The following is a 17,739-nucleotide window of genomic DNA, read 5'->3' as shown; positions in this document are numbered from 1 at the left end:
AGTTGTCCTTAGTCAATTGTCACATTCAGATTAAAAGGGATATTTATTATGAACAGTAGTCCTACAATTTGCGATTTGTGTGCATTTGGCGAATAATATTTCTTGGCAGTGTCTTCCAAACACTTCGGGTGAACCTATAAGGATCGATGGCATCATGAGCGGTGCCAATGGGCATTGGTGCGCCTGTACGCTTTCCCCAAATCCTCGGATCCCGCCCACAGGGAGCTCTTCCATGCTGTCCTCCTCCTCGATAGCCAAATATGCCATCCTCGAATACGGTCTCCAGATTGTCCCCGAAGGCAGTGCCCATGTAGTGGTCTGCCGCTGCGCAGTCGAAAGCCCTCCAGTAGGGACTATCGGGAAGTGGGTACTTGGGCTCTATAGATGGTTTCCCTTTCCTCTGAGTCTGTGTGCCATGGCTCACCACGTTCGGGAGGGCTTTGCTAATCGGCCAAGGTGTTCCCGTTGGCGGCGTGACATCCAGGTTAAACTCGAGGTCACTGATGCTCGTGTCGGTGAGCACCAAGTGCTCGGGACAGGGTTCCATGATTCGTCGCTGGCACTCCTTTTTCAGGGCCTTGTTGAGCTCGAACTTCTCCAAGGCATCGCGGCAGGTGCACAGCATCAGGGATTTGTGGCAAGTGCACTTTCTAAAACCCTGATCTTTCAACGCACGCTTGATTTGACGCAGTGCCTCCGCCAGTTCGCTCTTCACAATGCGGAAGGTGATGGGTCTCTGTTTCATATCCGAAGTGGCCAGGGCGCGAAGGGTAACTAAGATCACTCCGTCCTTTTTGCATACATTAAGTATTGGATGGCCGCTGCATCCCCGATCATCTTGTTTGGCGGATCTCCTCTGACCCTTCTTGTGCAGCAGGAAGTAGCGCATCACTTGACCAGCTGCTCGAAGAATGGCGCCTGGCCTCCAGCCGTACTTCCTGGCCAGCCAGGAACGTGGCCAATCCCAACCGTGCTGGCGAGGAACATAGTGTGTTTCCGGCAAACAGGTTTTGTGTCCCGCTGTCTGGCGATTCAAGGTACCGGGAACGTGGGGATCAAAGCCATTGGGGGCATGCTTAAGGCTTATGGAAGGTCTAATTTCGATTGGCAGTAGAGTCTGCGATTCGCAGCGCTTTTGCATATCCAACAGCTTCTTGGTGTCGTGCAGATGGTACAGATCCTTAAGCTCGTTTAAAACTCTGGAGAGGTAAGGACGGTCATCACTGGGGTTTGAGATCACACAGAAATCCTCGCCTTTGCAGGGTTGTGGCACCTCTATATGCGTCTCCTGCTCCTGCGCATTTTCGTTCTCGCCATTAAAAACGTCCTCGCACATTTTGCGAATGCGGCAATGGGCGCAAGTCTTTTCGGCGGAACAAGTGCAGCGGCATGGAGGACACTCCTCGCCGGAGTCAGATTCAGAGACTTGAGTAGGTTCACCCAATCCAGGTTTCTTCTTTTTCCTTAATTTCTTGGTATGTATAATCGGGTCTTGGCACTGCCTACAGGCAATCTCGTCGGATTCCTTATGTTGTTTTGGTTTCAACAGCTCTTCTACGATTTCATCCGCAGTTAGTTTATGGCTGTGATGCTCTTGGAGCACAGGTAGCGGTGCTGCATTGCAATTGGGGCAGTTGGCATATTTCGGTAGCCAGGACATGGAACACAAGCAAAAAGGGCAAAAGCGAATGGGATTTATATCGTTGTCAGTATCATCCTTGATAGGAACTGGTATTCTGCGATCTTCTACTGGCTCCTTGGGTGTGCTTGAACTAGGAGCATGGGTATCCACTGATGGGGGATCCACCGAGCTTGAATGCACATTCATCTGGTTAATTTTATCTGATACCACTCCAATGAGCCTTGAGTAATGATGTATCAGCTGCCTTAGTTGACTAATCGAGGGTTTGTCCTTGGGACAGGGGTCGTCATCTGGATAAACTACGCGACGATTTTCCAAGCTCCTATAGCGCTGTAGATCCAGATCCAGTCGCACATCCCCTTCCTCGAACGCAAGTTCCGAGCACGGCTCTAGTGGAATCTTGAGCAAAGGATCGGGATCCCCGATGACAAACATGATGTCCTGGGCGTTAAATGTCGGTCCCAGTCCTTGGCAATTTTCTTTGGGCAGCACCATTTTGGGAGCCACCTCCGCTGCAGAGGATTTTCGGGACGATCGACGGGAACTGGATCTTCGCGGTTCCTTAATGATGTCCAGATTTGTGCACTTCACGATCAGTACTAGTCGAATGCTAATGGTGCCAATGCAGTCAACTCGGCGCATTAGATTTATCGTATCCTCGAAAAAAAGGTCGTTCATCGTGGGGCTTATTTTATCGATAAAGGTGTCCGGAAAGAGCAGCACATTACTGCCCAGGGATGAGCCTGCGTAACGGGCGGATATCTGCATTCCTTGACTTTCCAGGGACTGGCGCAATGCAGATGGACTGAGGGTGAGCTCGGTCACTCTGTTGTTTTCGAACTCGCGGACATTTATTCGACTGGACGTGATTTTTATATTGGCACCACCGAACTTGACTTGTGCTTCCAATTGTTCGGGTTCGTTGACTGGCTTGTAAAGGTCCAAGCTAGTGACCACAATATCGAACAAGAAATCCGTGTCTTCATCTTGGTTGCCACTATCCATTGTAAGGCTGGCAGTATTGTTTAACGTGGCTTACTTCCGTATAAACTCTACCAAAATTTGTGTAAAGGTGAAAAGAGTGTGTGAAGTGTTTAAGAGAGTGGTGCACATTAGACTTAAAATAGATAGACCTTAAAGTCAAAGCAGTTCTCTGAAAATGGGATTTTTAGAAAATATTTGTACAACGAAAAATATTACAGACTAGGGCTTTTAAATAATATCGCGTTTTTATTAAATGCATACAAGTTGAGCAATTATTTGTAACTATTATTATCAACAAGATAGAATGCTATAGTCGACTTTTACTATATAGTGTTACTCAGCTAGTGAAAGTGCAAACGAGAAATTTCAGCATTTTCTGGAATATCGGTAGAAACTGGGGAAAAAGTAATAAAATGAAAAAAATACTTAAAAACCTTACTTAAAACTGCAAAAAATTAAAAAAAAATTAATTTCTAAATTTAAATGCAGCTTTTAGAGAATTGCGCCAGAAACATTTAGAAAATCCGATTTAGATAAGTTGAGTTATGGAGTTTAGAACCACAGCCTTTGGACTTTTTTTCATTTTTTTAAATTTCTACGACATCTTACGGTAGAGTGGATATGGACACAAACTTGCGCTGGAAATTAAATAGCATTACTTCTAAAGAACTCCTGGGGGCAGCTGTCCACAAGTTTTTTCTGACTGTGAACTCCAGATACCTCCAGTCTGACCGAAGAGTCCTGTGGGATTTCGAACCTGCCTCGGCCAGTGAAAAGGAGCCAAATGGATTTCTAATTACCCCGGCCACTCCCCAGTCACAAATTCGCCTGTTGCTGCACAGCGGCCAATGGTCCTGGAAAATCGCTGCCCCCCGTGGAAAATCCCGCTCCCATTTATCACTACACCTTCCGTAAGCCGCTTAGCACGCGATTCCTGGGAAATCTCACACGCCCCCAGAGGCGGGCCGCCCCATTTATCAAATCAGCTCACATGCTTATCTAAATGAAGTTCAATTTTAATTAAATTTCGCGCATTACGTTGACGCGAAAATCGGTTATCCTTGCAGTTTCAGTCGCCCAGTCGCCCCAGTCGCCATCTACACCCGAAAACTAGTTTATAAGCGCATTTGAGCCGAACAGTGGGGAATTTGGCTAAAAATGCTGAGCCGCAAAATGGAAACGTTTTATCGAGCAAACCGCCCGACTAACCCAGCCGATTTAATTGGATACAAATTGGTGCAGCCAAATGTTCACTGGGTTTCGCGGGTGAGGAGGTGGTGGGTCATACCCGTGGGTCAGGTTGGCGTTCACGCCGATAGCCAAACAATAACAAATTGGGTCCCCGGGTCTGACTAAATTCGGTGCTATTTTCTGGCCTTCCTGGACGCGGTGCTGCTGGCCAAGTGGAAGCCACTCGTGCATAAATTATACAACACCCGTGTACATTCCAATTTACTCTGGGAAGAAGTCCATGGGTGAGAAACTGGGTTTTAAGCTAACAAATCGTATAGGTGTCCTTAAACCTACATTGTAGATATATTGCCATTTAAAAACAATTTTCAAATAGCCAGTCTCAATAAATTCAATTATTTTATGAGTAATGCCTTTTAAAACTTAAAGCTTCTACAATATTCATTTTATATATTTCTGGCCAGGGAAGCACACTCACTATAATCATGCAGCTTTCTTAGGAAATAGTTTAATAAAAGCAGGAAATATATAGCATTTAAAACACATTTCGATCTTCGTAGGAACTTAAGGAAGTACATAATTCCTTTTGGTTGTTTACAAACCCACCAGACAACTCAGTGAAAATTTAAGTACCACAACCCCCTTCCATAAGAGTATTTAGTTTATGTCTAATAACTTTTCGTTGATGGCTCCACAATTTGGCCCGAGTTTGCACAAACATTTTCGGCCACAGAACGTGTGAAAATCGAAGTGTGAATGCAGGGCAACAGTTTTGTGTGGCCAAATTGGCTTTTCTGGCCGAAACCTGGCATTAATGACTTGTTAATTAGTTGGCCATTTTGTCGAGTAAAGCAATTGGAAAACAATTTTAACAGCAATTGTCATTGGTTGAGTCCTGTCGATATGCACGAATTCCTTCGATTGCATAATTTAAGCGCTGAATCGCTTTTGATGGACTACCAAAATAACTAAAGCCGAATTTGCATATTTGTTCTCTTGCATTTTAATTGCTAAGCCAAATTAACGTCTGGCCTTAAAATAAATGCAAATCACTTTGCCTTGCTAGAAAAAACCACCAATTAGAAAGTCTGCATGTGAATATGCTTGTGAATATACGTGAATAGCCCTGAACATCTGACCGGGTTAAATGGCACATACTAGGAGCATAATAAATCCTTTTGGATAAACCATAAAACAAAAGATATTCCTCACCAGCAGCTGGCAAAACTAATTCCAATTCTCTGCTGGCATCCACATACTCTCACAAGTAATTGGTTGAAGCAAGTGTTTTGGTTTTTGCCTCTTGTTTTGCTCCAGCGAACACTCTTGGTTTTGGCACGTTACGTATACGCCACAAGTACCTAATGCCTGGCACCTAATACCCAGCTCGTTGGCGGTTGCGGCTGCTGCTAGATGCACACTGCCACACTGACACTTGGCTGCAGCATTGCTGATGCGGCTTGGGGCACTGCTCCTGCTGGCAGACAAATGAGCGCCACCATTAAACGCTTCTGAAATATGCTGGCGAATCATTCACCACTGGAGCAGGAGCAGAAGGAGCAGCAGGAGCAGCAGGAGCAGGAGCACGCAAGGAATGGAAAGTGGCAGTGTGGAGCTCTTCATGCCAATAAATCTGCGAGTTCTGCATGCGGAGGCAGCTTGTTCTCCGGGGTGCAAAGTGCAAAGTGCATTGAATAAATATTGAAGAAGCCCTACTATGGCCAGTTAAAGTTGGAGAACAAAACCCTTTACCTAAATTGGAGAGACCTTTGAGAGCTCGCTTGTTTTCAAATCGTAGCATCTTAGTAGGAGTGGATTTGAGATTCTCAATTTAACTCAATTAACTTAATATTATGTAGCCGGAAAAAAGTTCGACTAGATCAAAGCCCGTTTCCAGAGCATAGCAGTGCCATAGGTCCTCGCCCATCCTGAAAAATGCCGAAGAAGGGGAAAAAAGACAAGGGGAAGAAAGGAAAGAAAAGCGTTTTCGCATCCAAGTCGGCACCAGCACCCGAAGTGCCTCCTGAACCAGTTTTCGATAGAAGTGTGCCGGTCTTCTCCTTCGATCTGGTTATCACTCGATTGGAGGTAAAGGGCGTTGCCCTAACTGACCCCAGAAAACTGCTGGTGAAGGTCGGCTTTGGGGGCAACAACCTCAGTCTCACAGCTAGTAGGACCAATGTGAGCGAGTTCAAGCCGAATGCCAGTCACACCTTCCAGGCGGAACCACCAAATCTTGCCCAGAAAGTCGAAGAAAGTGGCATAGACTTTGAGGTGGTGTACGACGAGCAAGTTGTTGGCTTGGGCAAACTCAGTCTGCCCAAAAGATTAAGCAGCAGAATCAAGCTGGACATGAAGGCATTCTCGTACACTAGCACTTGTCCCCTGGAAATGGCGGGGAAACCAGTTGGCGGATTAGAGTTCCTTTGCAAGCTGTTCATCAAATGTGGCGATTATGCCAGGTGAGCTGGGATTACCTTGCACAGTGCTAAGTAATTACGACCACTTGCATATTTCCAGGGAGGGCGAAACCTGTCCCAATTTGGATAGGAATCTTAGTCCCAAGGACATAGTTTTTGTGGTCGGCAAATCGCAGGCGAATACCAGCTGCTGCGATCCCTGTCGAGATGCTCTGGAAATCGAGGCGAGAAAACAGAAGGACTATAGTATTCAATCGGGTTCTGCTCCAAAATAGAGAAAATTTAGGTTGACGTAACCATCAGTGTAGTACAAATTTTATTTTATAACACACCCGAATTGCAATATGTGTACTCTACAATTTATACCTGACCCAGCTCAAGTTAGCCCAAATCACAAGGTTCAATTCACGTCCGAATTGTCCTCATTCAATCCTTGTTTGCTGGCCAAACAGCCTTAAAGGATCCTTTTGGCTTTCAACTTGCCATATTGAAATCGTTTCTTTTGACTGTCGAAAATGTGCTTGATTGGAAATGACTTCAATTTAGGGTATTTTTCTGGCATTTGTAGATAAGCAAATATTTGGGCACGGGATCAGGTTGGATTTTTATTACACATTTTGCTCATTTTAATGTCCTGGCTGCCTTCAGTTGTTTGTCAGGACCTCCTTCGTCCTGCAATTCGAGACACACACATGTGTGCGCATGAGGGAAAGTGAGTTCATCTATTTTTTATTTGCCCTCAGCCAGATGCTTCAATATCATTTATATATACGTTCACGTAAATGGCTGTAACCCGCATTATGCCCAAGGAAAATTTCAATATTGACTTCCTCGCGTGTTTGTGTCCCTTCCCATTGTGAAAAAGTCTTAAGCCCAAAGAAACTCCCAGTCAAGTAAATAATTGAATATTTATTCGATTTCTGAACTTCATTTCGCTGCCTTGCCCCGCTATTCAGGAAATATCCATTGTTTGGGAGACATTTTTTACGGCATCAAGTTAAATTACATCCGCTGCCTGGCATAATACTGCATATTACATCTACATTGTGCGATAATAACATCTGAAATCCGAAGAGAGTACTTCTGGGCATTTTCTTCGGACTTTCAGCTGGCAACCGCAAAGCGGAAATTAAAACTTCACTCAAAAGAGGAGCAAGTGTGTGGTCTTTGGGGTTTTTAAGGTTTACTGCTTTGGAATTGAAAAATCATACGAATTCTGTTCTGTATATTAAAACGAGTTTCGAGCGTAAATTAAATTTCAGCTGAACGAAGAAATAATAGTCTAATAAATATACTCACATGACTCGTGTATCATTTTAATGAGGAAAAAACCCCATTTTGTCCCCAAATATATTTGGCAAAAGTTAGTTGATGCATTCTGTGATTTACTAGACATAAGAGCCCTCGGAACCGAAATGTCTACCCTAATTTCCCGTGAATATATGATTTTCAGAGAGCGCTCCTCTATTCTGTTTTCCATTTAGCGCATCTAGTGCATCATACTAGCAAACAAACGCTCGTTTGCGGTGCTCGGCATTGAATTGAATTCCTGCACACTTTTTAATGAACTCGAAATTCCAGGCACATGCGAAGCCAGCAAGGACATTGCCGTTTTCTCACAGCACACCACCCCAAACCACCCATCCACCCACTCACAGCTACAAAAAGTGAAACAATCGGCAGTGACATGCCGATATATATTTGTGGGAAAACCATTTCCAAAAGAAAACAACTAACACTTACCTTTTCGAAGCCACTGGCACTGCAATAATTGAATCAAATTCAACGTAATACGTTTCTGAAGTCTGTCAATGATAAAAGCCTTTTTTGCTATCGAAAGCAAACTGGGCTGAATCCTGATGAAAATGCAATTAACTGAAAGGCAAAAACACAAGCTTTTCTGCTTATCAATATGCTTCAGTATTTATTTAAGTATTTCTCACTTTGCTGTAGTAGTTTCTTTTTGAGTAAACTTAGTTGAGAGATTTTTAATTTATACAGAATAGGTAAACAATGCTGGGAGAAGTGGGAAGGTGGGGAAGTGGGAAAGTGGGATATGAACTCAAGGTCGGAGGTGATGTGGGATTATTGATCTAAGCATATACAGAGACATATACAGATATACACAAAAATACAATTACAGCTAAACCTTTAATAGGGCGACTCTCGACTACATATGCAATGACAAACGCACACACATTTAACTAGTACTGATATTGTGTTAATTCATAGTTTCATAGTTTATTTATCCATTCTCTAGGCGTAATAGACAGCAACAATGAACTATATTTTTCCACTACGGATTTGCTTGACTTGCGTATGCTGTTTGAGATTCAATAATTTACAAGTTAATTTGCCTCTATGGGGATTATGTTGCTCATGCTTAGACTATTAAATGCTTTCAGCATAATTGTTGAAATGTGGCCATTGATCCATTGACCACTTCGTTTTGCTAACCATGTATTGCGCCTGTGCTTTATTTCAGTTGTATTATACTCGTATTTAATTAAATTTATTTTACTTAGAGCTAGACAAACGTTTAAGTTTCACTTAGCGCTTTCAAGGGTTCCTTAGTAAATTCGAAAGTGGGAGAGCAAGAGGTACAAAAGAGCCTTATATAGAGTGTGACCTCGATACATGACTTTGCCATTTGGCTTACGACTAAAAACTTGGTAGTTTCTGTCGCCGTTTCCGTTTCCGTTTCTGCTAAAACTTCATGTCACTTACGCGGTAGTACAATATAGATATACAATATTTGCTGTTATTTACATAATTTCATTTCGAGATTACTCGTCCTTAGTCACTAACTATTCCTTTTCTAGGGTACAGTTTACACAACGCAATCACCTTAAGGTACAAATGAGTAAAGTAAAGGTACAGAATTCCCATGGCTGTGTGTGTGTGTGTGTCAGTGTCTGCGTGTGCGTGATATGTAGTTGAGGTTCGGGGCAAATAGCCCTCAACATTTAGTAATTAATAATTCAGAACTTTTTGATATGTTCGAGAGAGACGCTAAACTGTGGTTCAAGCCACCACGGAACGCGGGTGGTTCAACTGCGGGTAGTTTGCCTATCCGCCACGATTTCCACACGGCACAACTTGTCATAAAACTGCAGTTTCGCCCGACATTTGATGCGAAAATGCAGCTCAGCCGACGCTCCCTGAGGGTCGGGATATAGCCACTAATGCCCCGTTATTTCCGACCGACCTGCCCCAACCACCCAACCACCCAACCAAACCAACTCGACGCAGCTCAGGGCGGCTCAGTGCAGCTGAGTCGGGAGAATGTGTCAACTTCTGTGCCAATTGTGGGGCCATTAAACTATGACGCAGCATCAGCACTGCCACTCTTTGGGGCACTAAAAATACCAATTGCTATAACTCTGGGATGTTGAACCCAGTTTTTTAAAGAAAACTATTCCCCAATTCTACAAATGAATATCATAGTTTTGGGTGAGTCCCCTAAGAAACCCCTTCATTACCAGGGCATAACATATTAGTTAGGGTAGCCAAATTTATATTGATCTAAACTATAATCATTTTTAATAATAAATTAACAAGAAACTACTCCAAAAGTTGTTTCAGCATTTTAAACTGATGTACCATTTGATGGCTTACATTCCAGCTGCTCTTTTTGCAGTACTGGGATTTAATATTCGAACATGTCGAGGCATTCTTGGACATTTGGCAGTGTTATCTCCGTCGTGCCAGAGGCAAAGTTATATTGCCAGCGAAATAGAGATGTTGTAAGCAGTCAGTGCTGGATTCTTCGGAGGTGGCAATTCCCCAAGACTCAGTAGTTTCAGCACTTAATGCGGCAAAGCCAGCTGTCAGTTGCAATGGAATCGGAGGAGCAAGTGACTGCAATTCACTTTGCAGACCAGGATAAAAAGGACAAAGTTGGTGGTGAAGGGTTCAAAGTGCGGCAAAAAAGGTCGATTAGATAATTTGTTGATGCCACTGCTGGCCAGGACACTTATCCTTATTGCAAATTTCGATTGCCTCGCCGAACAGTGGAGTGAGCACTCGAAACATTTGATTTAAATTTACAACTTCCATGGCCCATCTGCGGTTGCTTAAATACGAAATACATTCGTTTTCTTCTTTGGTTTCGGAGTTTATTCATGCGAGTTTTTACCACTTTTCCAGAATTTATTTAAGCATGCAAACAAAAGTGTTGAAAATGGCTGCAACTACACACGGCTGGTTGGATGGATGGATGGATGGATGGATGGATGGATGGATGGATGGCTGGATGGCCTGATGGATGGGCGGGTTGGCAACTGGTGGGCGTGTCAGTCGAGAAAATCGCAGCATGTTTCACGGCAATCACTCTGGAGCATTGTTTGCACTGCCCCGCTTTTATTTTCGCTGCAACAACAGAATCAGGAGGAAAACACAAAAAAGTGCCAGCAAAACAGGGTGGCGGCGCAAATATTAAGCAAACAAAAGACGAACGCTAAAGAGGGCGGGAAGAAAGGCTTTCAGCTTTTCACTTTTCATTGCGTGCCATCGTAAAATGAAAAGTAGTGCGAAATATTTGAGCGGAATCTATGTCAGCAGTTCGCCGCTGAGGCAGCTCGTAAAAAGCACAGGGCCCCGTAATTTTTATGCCCGGAAAAACTGCTCGAATTGCAGTCGAGTGCCGAGTTTCCACGAAAAACTCCAGAGAACTTGGTTGGCAGTTTCGGCCACTTCACAGTTGCATCGAATTGATCTAATTAGGCTACAGAATTGAAAAGGACACGGTCCGATGAAAGCTGCAAAGGAAAACTTTTCGATAATGATTGATTCAGGGACAGCCACTGTGGGGTCGAGTTTAAAAGTTTCATTTTAGTTTTTTATGATTCTTTTGTTATCATGAAAGGGAGAGGATAATTTATTTCAAATGTCTCAGAAATTGAAGTGATTTGTAGTATTTCAATGCACAATAAAGGTCTTATTTTTGTGAATTTAAATACAGTTGAATCTTTTATACATATCAATATAGGTTTGACATTTTGAAAATGCTTCTGGGAATTTCTCTAAACAAAACCACCCAAAGGTGTATTACAAGTTCGCCCACAAGAAATACCTTTCACCAGTTTCCCATGTAATTCATTCCTGGGTTAGAAAAACAAATCGGTTTGTCCGCATCATCACGAAAAATAAATGAACTCAGATATATTTGAGCTGCAACAAGCTGCCATCAAATGAACATTTCCCATTGACCGAGGTCGTCCTGATTAATGAGCGCTGCTTTCGGTGGCAAACAGCCACAAGAAAAGTCAAGGAAACGGCTTGATTTATTGGAGATTTGCAGGATGGCCACTCCGCTGACCAGCAGCAGGAGGCCTTCGTCCACCCAACAGAAGTCAAGCGGACTTTGCGCCTAAGCCGGGGCTAATGAAAACGAAAACGAGAGTCAACGTTAAACGCTTTAAAAATCTTGGCAGCTTAATGGCCAATTAGCGCAACAAAAGGGACATTTGCCGACAGCAGGAGCAGCAGATGGGGACAGTAGGCAGGAGCGGGAGCTGGAGCTGGAGCTGGAGCCCAGAGGCCTAGATTTCAATAAAGTGGAATCCCGACACTGAGTCCTCCTCCGACTAATGGAGAAGAATGGGAGCTGCTGCTCGAGTGGCGCATAAATTACAATTAAGTGTAATTAATCATTGCTGAGTGGCCCGCCGGCATCGACATCATCGGCATCGCGCAGGGATCTGGGCCAATTGAGGAGGCGACCAACAACCAGATGCGGACCTGCCGGCATTTGTTTGGCCGTTGTCTTATCCTCACTCACTTCCCCGTGGAGCCAGGAGCAAAGAGTTCCGGGAACAGGACACTCGAGTGATTGGTTAGCCGCATGGCCACTTAGCAACAATGGGAAATGGAGCAGCTGAAACATCCGCATCGATAGGCAAAGGAGGCAGCAAGGACAACAGCAACAGAAGTTATTGTCCAGATCAGGTGACTTACTCTTAACACCTTGGTGGTCTTTCAGAAGAGCTCTTTGAAAAAAGCAAATACTTCTTTGGAAACCAATTGTCTTTAGGGAAATCGAAAATTAGGCTGAGGGGGAAATTCTTTGAATTCTAAGCATAACAAAGTTCATTAAAATAATTAGAAGTACTAAACGATCACGTAGGAAAATCAAACAGTTTTGAAAAAAATTGTTTCTCCGAAAATGAAGAAATAATTGCCATTAATTTAGTCGGGAATAATTAGAAATGATTCGTATTATTGAATGCTCTCTTTTAGGGAAACATTGCTCAACTTCCTGTAGATTACGATTAAACAGTTGCTGCGCATATTTTCAAACAAATATTTGAGTGTCCATAAATGTTTATGCAAATGCTTTTATAGGTTGTTAAATAATATATACATGTTTGAATAGGTAACATGCACAGTTTACCATTTAACAAACAATTTTACATCGTTTGCGCAACGCTTTATATGCAGTGGAAAATACTGAAATTTTATTTGCATAGAACTTATACATAAAGCCAACTAATTAAAAGAGAGCACCGAGGATTGGTAAACTAATTTGTTTGGCAAATATCGGATGAATGGTAAAATAAAGCGAAACTAAACGGATTTTTGCGATTGCATTTTATTTATCGAGCTTAACAAGCAAAAAGCTCCGTTCTTTCACGCAAATTCAAACTGTGTTCATAGTGGCTGTTGTCTTCAATTTAATAAAGCTGACCAGGCTAAAAGTTAATTTTCCCACAAACCCATATTGTCAGGCTATTATTCACGGACACTGGACTGCCGAAGGGGGGAAAGGAAATTAAAAATTGAGATTTAGGCAAATTGGGAGGAACACACAGATTAATAAATAATATTAAGCGGTTAGGGCCTGGCCAACCAGGCACTGAATGGAGTTCACCGCAAACTATTTTTATACCGGGCTCATATGTGGACGCTCGGCCGCTGGAGGGTTAAGGGGATTGAGCCAAGAGGAGGAAATGGCCCATGTCTGCTCCTCTCTCTGGGCCACGTCGCATGTCCATGTACTGCACTAGTTGGCCATGGCAAAAGGCAAATCAATGAATGGAGTAGAGTGGCATGGAAAGAGGATGAAAAGTGGGTGGAAAAGCGGTCGCAGAGAGCGAGTGTGCTCCATCAACGGCTCGTTCAGTTGGAAAAGTTATTGCGCCAGAAGTAATTCTATAAAGAAAGCTGTCAGCCTCTCTCTTTCGCTCTCCATTGGCCCTCTCTTTCGCTCCTTGTCGCCTTGCTGGCCTCCCCGACCTGGGAATTTGCCTATTCAATATGAGTATTTCAGTTTTCAGCTGCTAAACGGAACTTGCGCTATTTCAGGTCCTCGAAAAATCCATTCGCATGTGGAGAGGTCTCTCTATATATAACGCCATATATCGGCAATCGATTTTCGGGCATCCAATGGCTATTTGCGGTCTCGGCCAGCGAGTTGAAGAGCCGTTAGCGATTTTGATGAGTGGGGCATATTCGATTACCAGCATCGAAAAGGGTTCCCCCGGGATGAAGAATTGTTTTTTGGGCAAGTTGATTTCTTTTTTTTTGTATTTTTTTTTTTAAATTAAGCCTAATTTGATTAGTTGGGTTCACTCGCTCACAGGATGCAAAAAAAAGAGAAGAGAGAGGGAGAGAGGGAGAGAGAGAGAGGGAGAGGACTTGGCCCAGAAACAAGGGACACTTCGCAGTGGACATTGTCAGGAGCAAAGAGAAGTTCCAAAATTGATTTTACGTTCAACAGTTTTATTTGCCAACATAATTTAATAATAAACTTTGGCACTTTTAGCCCTGACCAAAGGGGGTGGAATTCTGAACTGAAGGGCTCTGGGTGGCTCACTGGAGCTTGAAATTTATGTTCACGCCTGCATTGTTGCCTCGCAGGTCCACCAGGACACTTTCCCTGATCCTGGCCCCTCGGGCGGCAGCTGTCAGGAGCACGGAACACGGTTAACCGATGGACAGAGCTTGGGTTCGTTTCGGTAAGGCATGGTCTGGGTTGCTCTTGGTTTGGTTTGATTTCGGCACGGTTTTATAGTTTCTGCCCATTCCGATTTCGTGCTTTAATTGGAAATCAAGCTACGAGGTGGGAGCAGAAATATTATTTTATCAAATAAATTTCGTTTGAAGTGCTCGTTGTGTTATTGTTCAATTTGCGGCCAGCCTTGGTCCAGCCAGTTGCTGCCTTTGTCCAAATATTTGTCAATTAATTAAATGCCGAAAAACGGGGTGTGGGTGCTGTGGGAAAGGTTTCGAAAGCCCAATGAATTATTTGTGAAATTCAGCGTCACTTGAACACCTCGCATTGCGTAATTAAACAGTAGCCACATTTATATTAAATTTTTCCACTCTGAGCATTTTATTAGATTTTCTCACTTGTGGTCGGCTTATTTCTATGGCTGGATAAAATGAATTATCACGAATGCTAGGCTAATTGCTCTTTGCGGAATAATGTTACCGAATTAATAAAGCTATGTCTCTTGAACTTTTCTCAGTTGAATGCCGATGGGAATTTTATCAATGGGAATCATAATAACTTAAATATCAATTCAAATGATTTAGTTGATGTGAAATATTAATAAAATAAATCTTATCCGTGGCACAGCCACTGATTATTGAAAGTTTAGTTTATTTATTAAAAATAATAGTTTATTTCTCGTTAATGTTATTTTAGACTTAAATGGTTAGTGGCTTTCCATGCTGAAAACGAAAATTTAGAGAAGGCAGTATCTTTTGGAATTTGTAACTATTTACTTTGAACACCTAGCACAATTTAGTCGAGTCTGAAATGCCTGGAGTTCCCCAGACCAATTAACACCGGCGGCTCGACATTCCCGCTCTCTATTGCCCCTGTTCCTTGCCGGCCTGAAAGGCGACATTCTTAAAGTCTCATCAAATATGCGGGTTGTCAGGCAGTCCCTTACCCCGGGGAAAATCAAGGAGACGCGCACCCAACAGACCGCCAACGATGCCGGCTATGGAGAAGTAATTCAATTTGGGTTTAAAATTGCAAGCTGCACAAGGAGCTGCGAGGCTGGCATGTCACGGAAACAGGACCTTGATAAAAAGCTGTAGGCCGAAGGATGTAACGGCCGCCTTCGGAGGAGTCTGGGGCTTCCCTCTTAATTAAAATGCATCACATGTGAGGACCGGGCTATAAAATCGATTGAGTGCACCTTAAATCGCCTGATACTTGTCGACGGGAGTCAGGCAGAGAAGGGATAAGGATAAGCAGCGGTAGTGGCAGCCACGTCCCGGAGAGTATTAAATAACTGTCATTGTAAGTGGCGATTGGGAAGTGGTCCCAATTCACTCGATACTCCCCGACAGCCATCATTTATTCAGAAACTTTTGCTTTAAATTCAATTTGCATTCTGATGAAATTACCAACTGGCATTAAGCCGGGCACCTAGTGCATTACGAAATGATTTCGAGGCTGTGGCAGCGAACTCTTTTGCATTTGGGGCACATAATTTTAATTGCATGCTGCGAGAGGCAGGTGCAGTCGTGAAGGGTTGGAAATCTATCTAAACTTTGCCTGCATTTGTTATTGTTGCAGAGCTTGGCAAACTTTTCCGTGCTCCAAAGTTTACCGCCCCCGTTTTTTTCCGCCCACAATGACAAAAAGACGCTCGAAGGGGGAAAAACTTTCTATGGGCTGCGGCAAGAAGCTGAAAATCAAATGAAAGTTGCTGGCCAACGACTTAGTGGCAGCTTTAAGCACTTTAAGTTGCCAAATGTCAAAGATTACGTATACGCTGCATTGTAAGCTGTATAATAGACGTTAAAGTTCAGCCACATATGAAGAGAACAGGCTTTTGGTAAAAATATTATTAATCATACAAGAATAACCTGGCTTAACAGCAATTTTAAAGACTCAAAATGTATATTATTCCATTATTTCATGTGTATATGTCTGCTAAAATATTTTCAGTTGGAATAATAGCAGTCAAACTCTTCTGCACGCACTTCCTTGCATTTATCGAAATGTTTTTGCTAATTTGGCTAGACGAAAATCCCAGGGAGTAAGCGCCAAGAAAAATTGTGATTAAAATTGTGTTTTTATGATCCGGTGGGGCGTGACTGGGCCGATGGTGGTATCAAATGAGGGCCCATCCGGCTCTAACGTATAAATTAGCACGCCAGGCTATGTCGGCCATAAAACGTTTTCGCGGGCATACGTTGCGTATACACAATGCGGCGTAGGAATGCGAGCTCAGCCAGAAAGTAGGCTACAAAATGACACGCGCCAGGAAAAATTTAGATTGGAATGACTGGGAGGGCGGAGGGAAAAGGGAAGCAATACAGAAGGAAGAAGGAAGATAGAGTGTAAGCTGAGACTGCGGGAATTTGTGGAAAGTCGTAAAGCAAAATAAACACTGGCAGGCGTAAAAGTTATAAAAATGCCAAAATATAGCCAAAGTTAAGCCGAGCGAGAAGGACAAGGTAGCTGGGAAAACTTTTGGCGGCCAACTGTTGATAGTTGGCAGTGCTTAGAGGGCGTGGCAACGTAACGCCCACACACAAAAAATATGAGAAACGATGCCAGCGAAGCGGCAAAATTCGCTTTAGCCGTCTATCCAGCTATTCAGCCAACCTTCCATCAATCAATCAATCAAACTGGGAGTGAGCGGGCCTAAACCAGTCAACATCAATGGCCTTTTCCCTAATGGCAAGCGACCATTTCGAGTCCCCTTTGGCAATCGATTGCAATTTATGCGAAATGTTGACATTCATCGTTTGACTTTTTCGGCTTCAGAATCAAGTTAAACACTCGGGGAATCCCAAACAGATTTACAAACAGATTTTAAAGCGTGGCTTAAAGGATTGCCAATTGAATATATATGACATACATTATGTATACATGGGATTAGCCCGAAGGATTGCAGCCACCAATGATTTTCCAAGGGCAAACACTCGACTTGAGCTATTGAAGACGAGAGGAAAACTAAGTAAACGGACATTTGTGGCAATTTAAATCGGTAACGTAGTTAAAAGTCAACGAATTTTACCCATTACAAGCGGAAAGCTTTATTTAAACATTCCATTGTGGCCACATATTTTAATTATGCTGAATTTTATTTGCGTAAAAAATTAAATTGTTTGTTGCTGTTATTGACAGAAATTTGTATTTTCTCGGCAGGGGGTTTTCCTTTTTTTTTTATTGAATTGCGAAAGCAATTACGGGAAATCTATTTATTTAAGCAGCAAATGGACAATAAAAGCAGTCGAGACTTTCAAGCAAATAGGGTTTTCTGCAACTAGTGCTGTAAGTTGTTTTATACCGATTATGCTAATGAAAGCACATGTTCAGCTTGGCTGGCAGGGATCCTCTTTTCCAAGAATCACGACGCAGATAATACCACTTTTCCATGCTGGTCACGTAGGCTCCTAACTTGAATCTGGCTAATACAATTAGAAGCAGACAGCCAGAAGCTGGAAAAACGGATGCAAAAAGAGGGGGAAAACCGAGCTTCCGGATGTCAAATGTTTCAATTAAAGCTCGCGAAAACCGAAACCCTAAAA

At 43.1% G+C, this 17,739-nt stretch overlaps 2 protein-coding genes across 2 annotated transcripts; one reads left to right on the top strand and one right to left on the bottom strand.

Annotated features, from left to right (window-relative positions):
* Positions 1 to 42: 42 nt before the first annotated feature.
* On the bottom strand, positions 43 to 2,741 carry LOC6552557. Its single transcript, XM_001979859.3, has one exon. It carries the CDS (start codon positions 2,645 to 2,647, stop codon positions 62 to 64), a length of 2,586 nt encoding a protein of 861 aa, XP_001979895.1. The 5' UTR covers positions 2,648 to 2,741; the 3' UTR covers positions 43 to 61.
* A 2,883-nt stretch (positions 2,742 to 5,624) lies between these two features.
* On the top strand, positions 5,625 to 6,533 carry LOC6552558. The gene is made up of 2 exons (XM_001979860.3): positions 5,625 to 6,279; positions 6,338 to 6,533. Exons 1-2 carry the CDS (start codon positions 5,753 to 5,755, stop codon positions 6,510 to 6,512), a joined length of 702 nt encoding a protein of 233 aa, XP_001979896.1. The 5' UTR covers positions 5,625 to 5,752; the 3' UTR covers positions 6,513 to 6,533.
* The last annotated feature ends 11,206 nt before the right edge of the window (positions 6,534 to 17,739 follow it).

This window comes from Drosophila erecta, unplaced genomic scaffold (genome assembly GCF_003286155.1).
Source record: "Drosophila erecta strain 14021-0224.00,06,07 unplaced genomic scaffold, DereRS2 tig00000000-arrow-pilon, whole genome shotgun sequence".
NCBI classification, from domain to species: domain Eukaryota; kingdom Metazoa; phylum Arthropoda; class Insecta; order Diptera; family Drosophilidae; genus Drosophila; species Drosophila erecta.
Note: the sequence above shows the minus strand (reverse complement) of the source record. Positions and strands in the feature narration are given on the sequence as shown.

Coding starts and splice junctions, on each gene's coding strand:
- LOC6552557 (XM_001979859.3), bottom strand. CDS start 2,647: ATGGATAGTGGCAACCAAGATGAAGACACGGATTTCTTGTTCGATATT.
- LOC6552558 (XM_001979860.3), top strand. CDS start 5,753: ATGCCGAAGAAGGGGAAAAAAGACAAGGGGAAGAAAGGAAAGAAAAGC. Junction 6,280..6,337: donor AAATGTGGCGATTATGCCAG/GTGAGCTGGGAT, acceptor GCATATTTCCAG/GGAGGGCGAAACCTGTCCCA.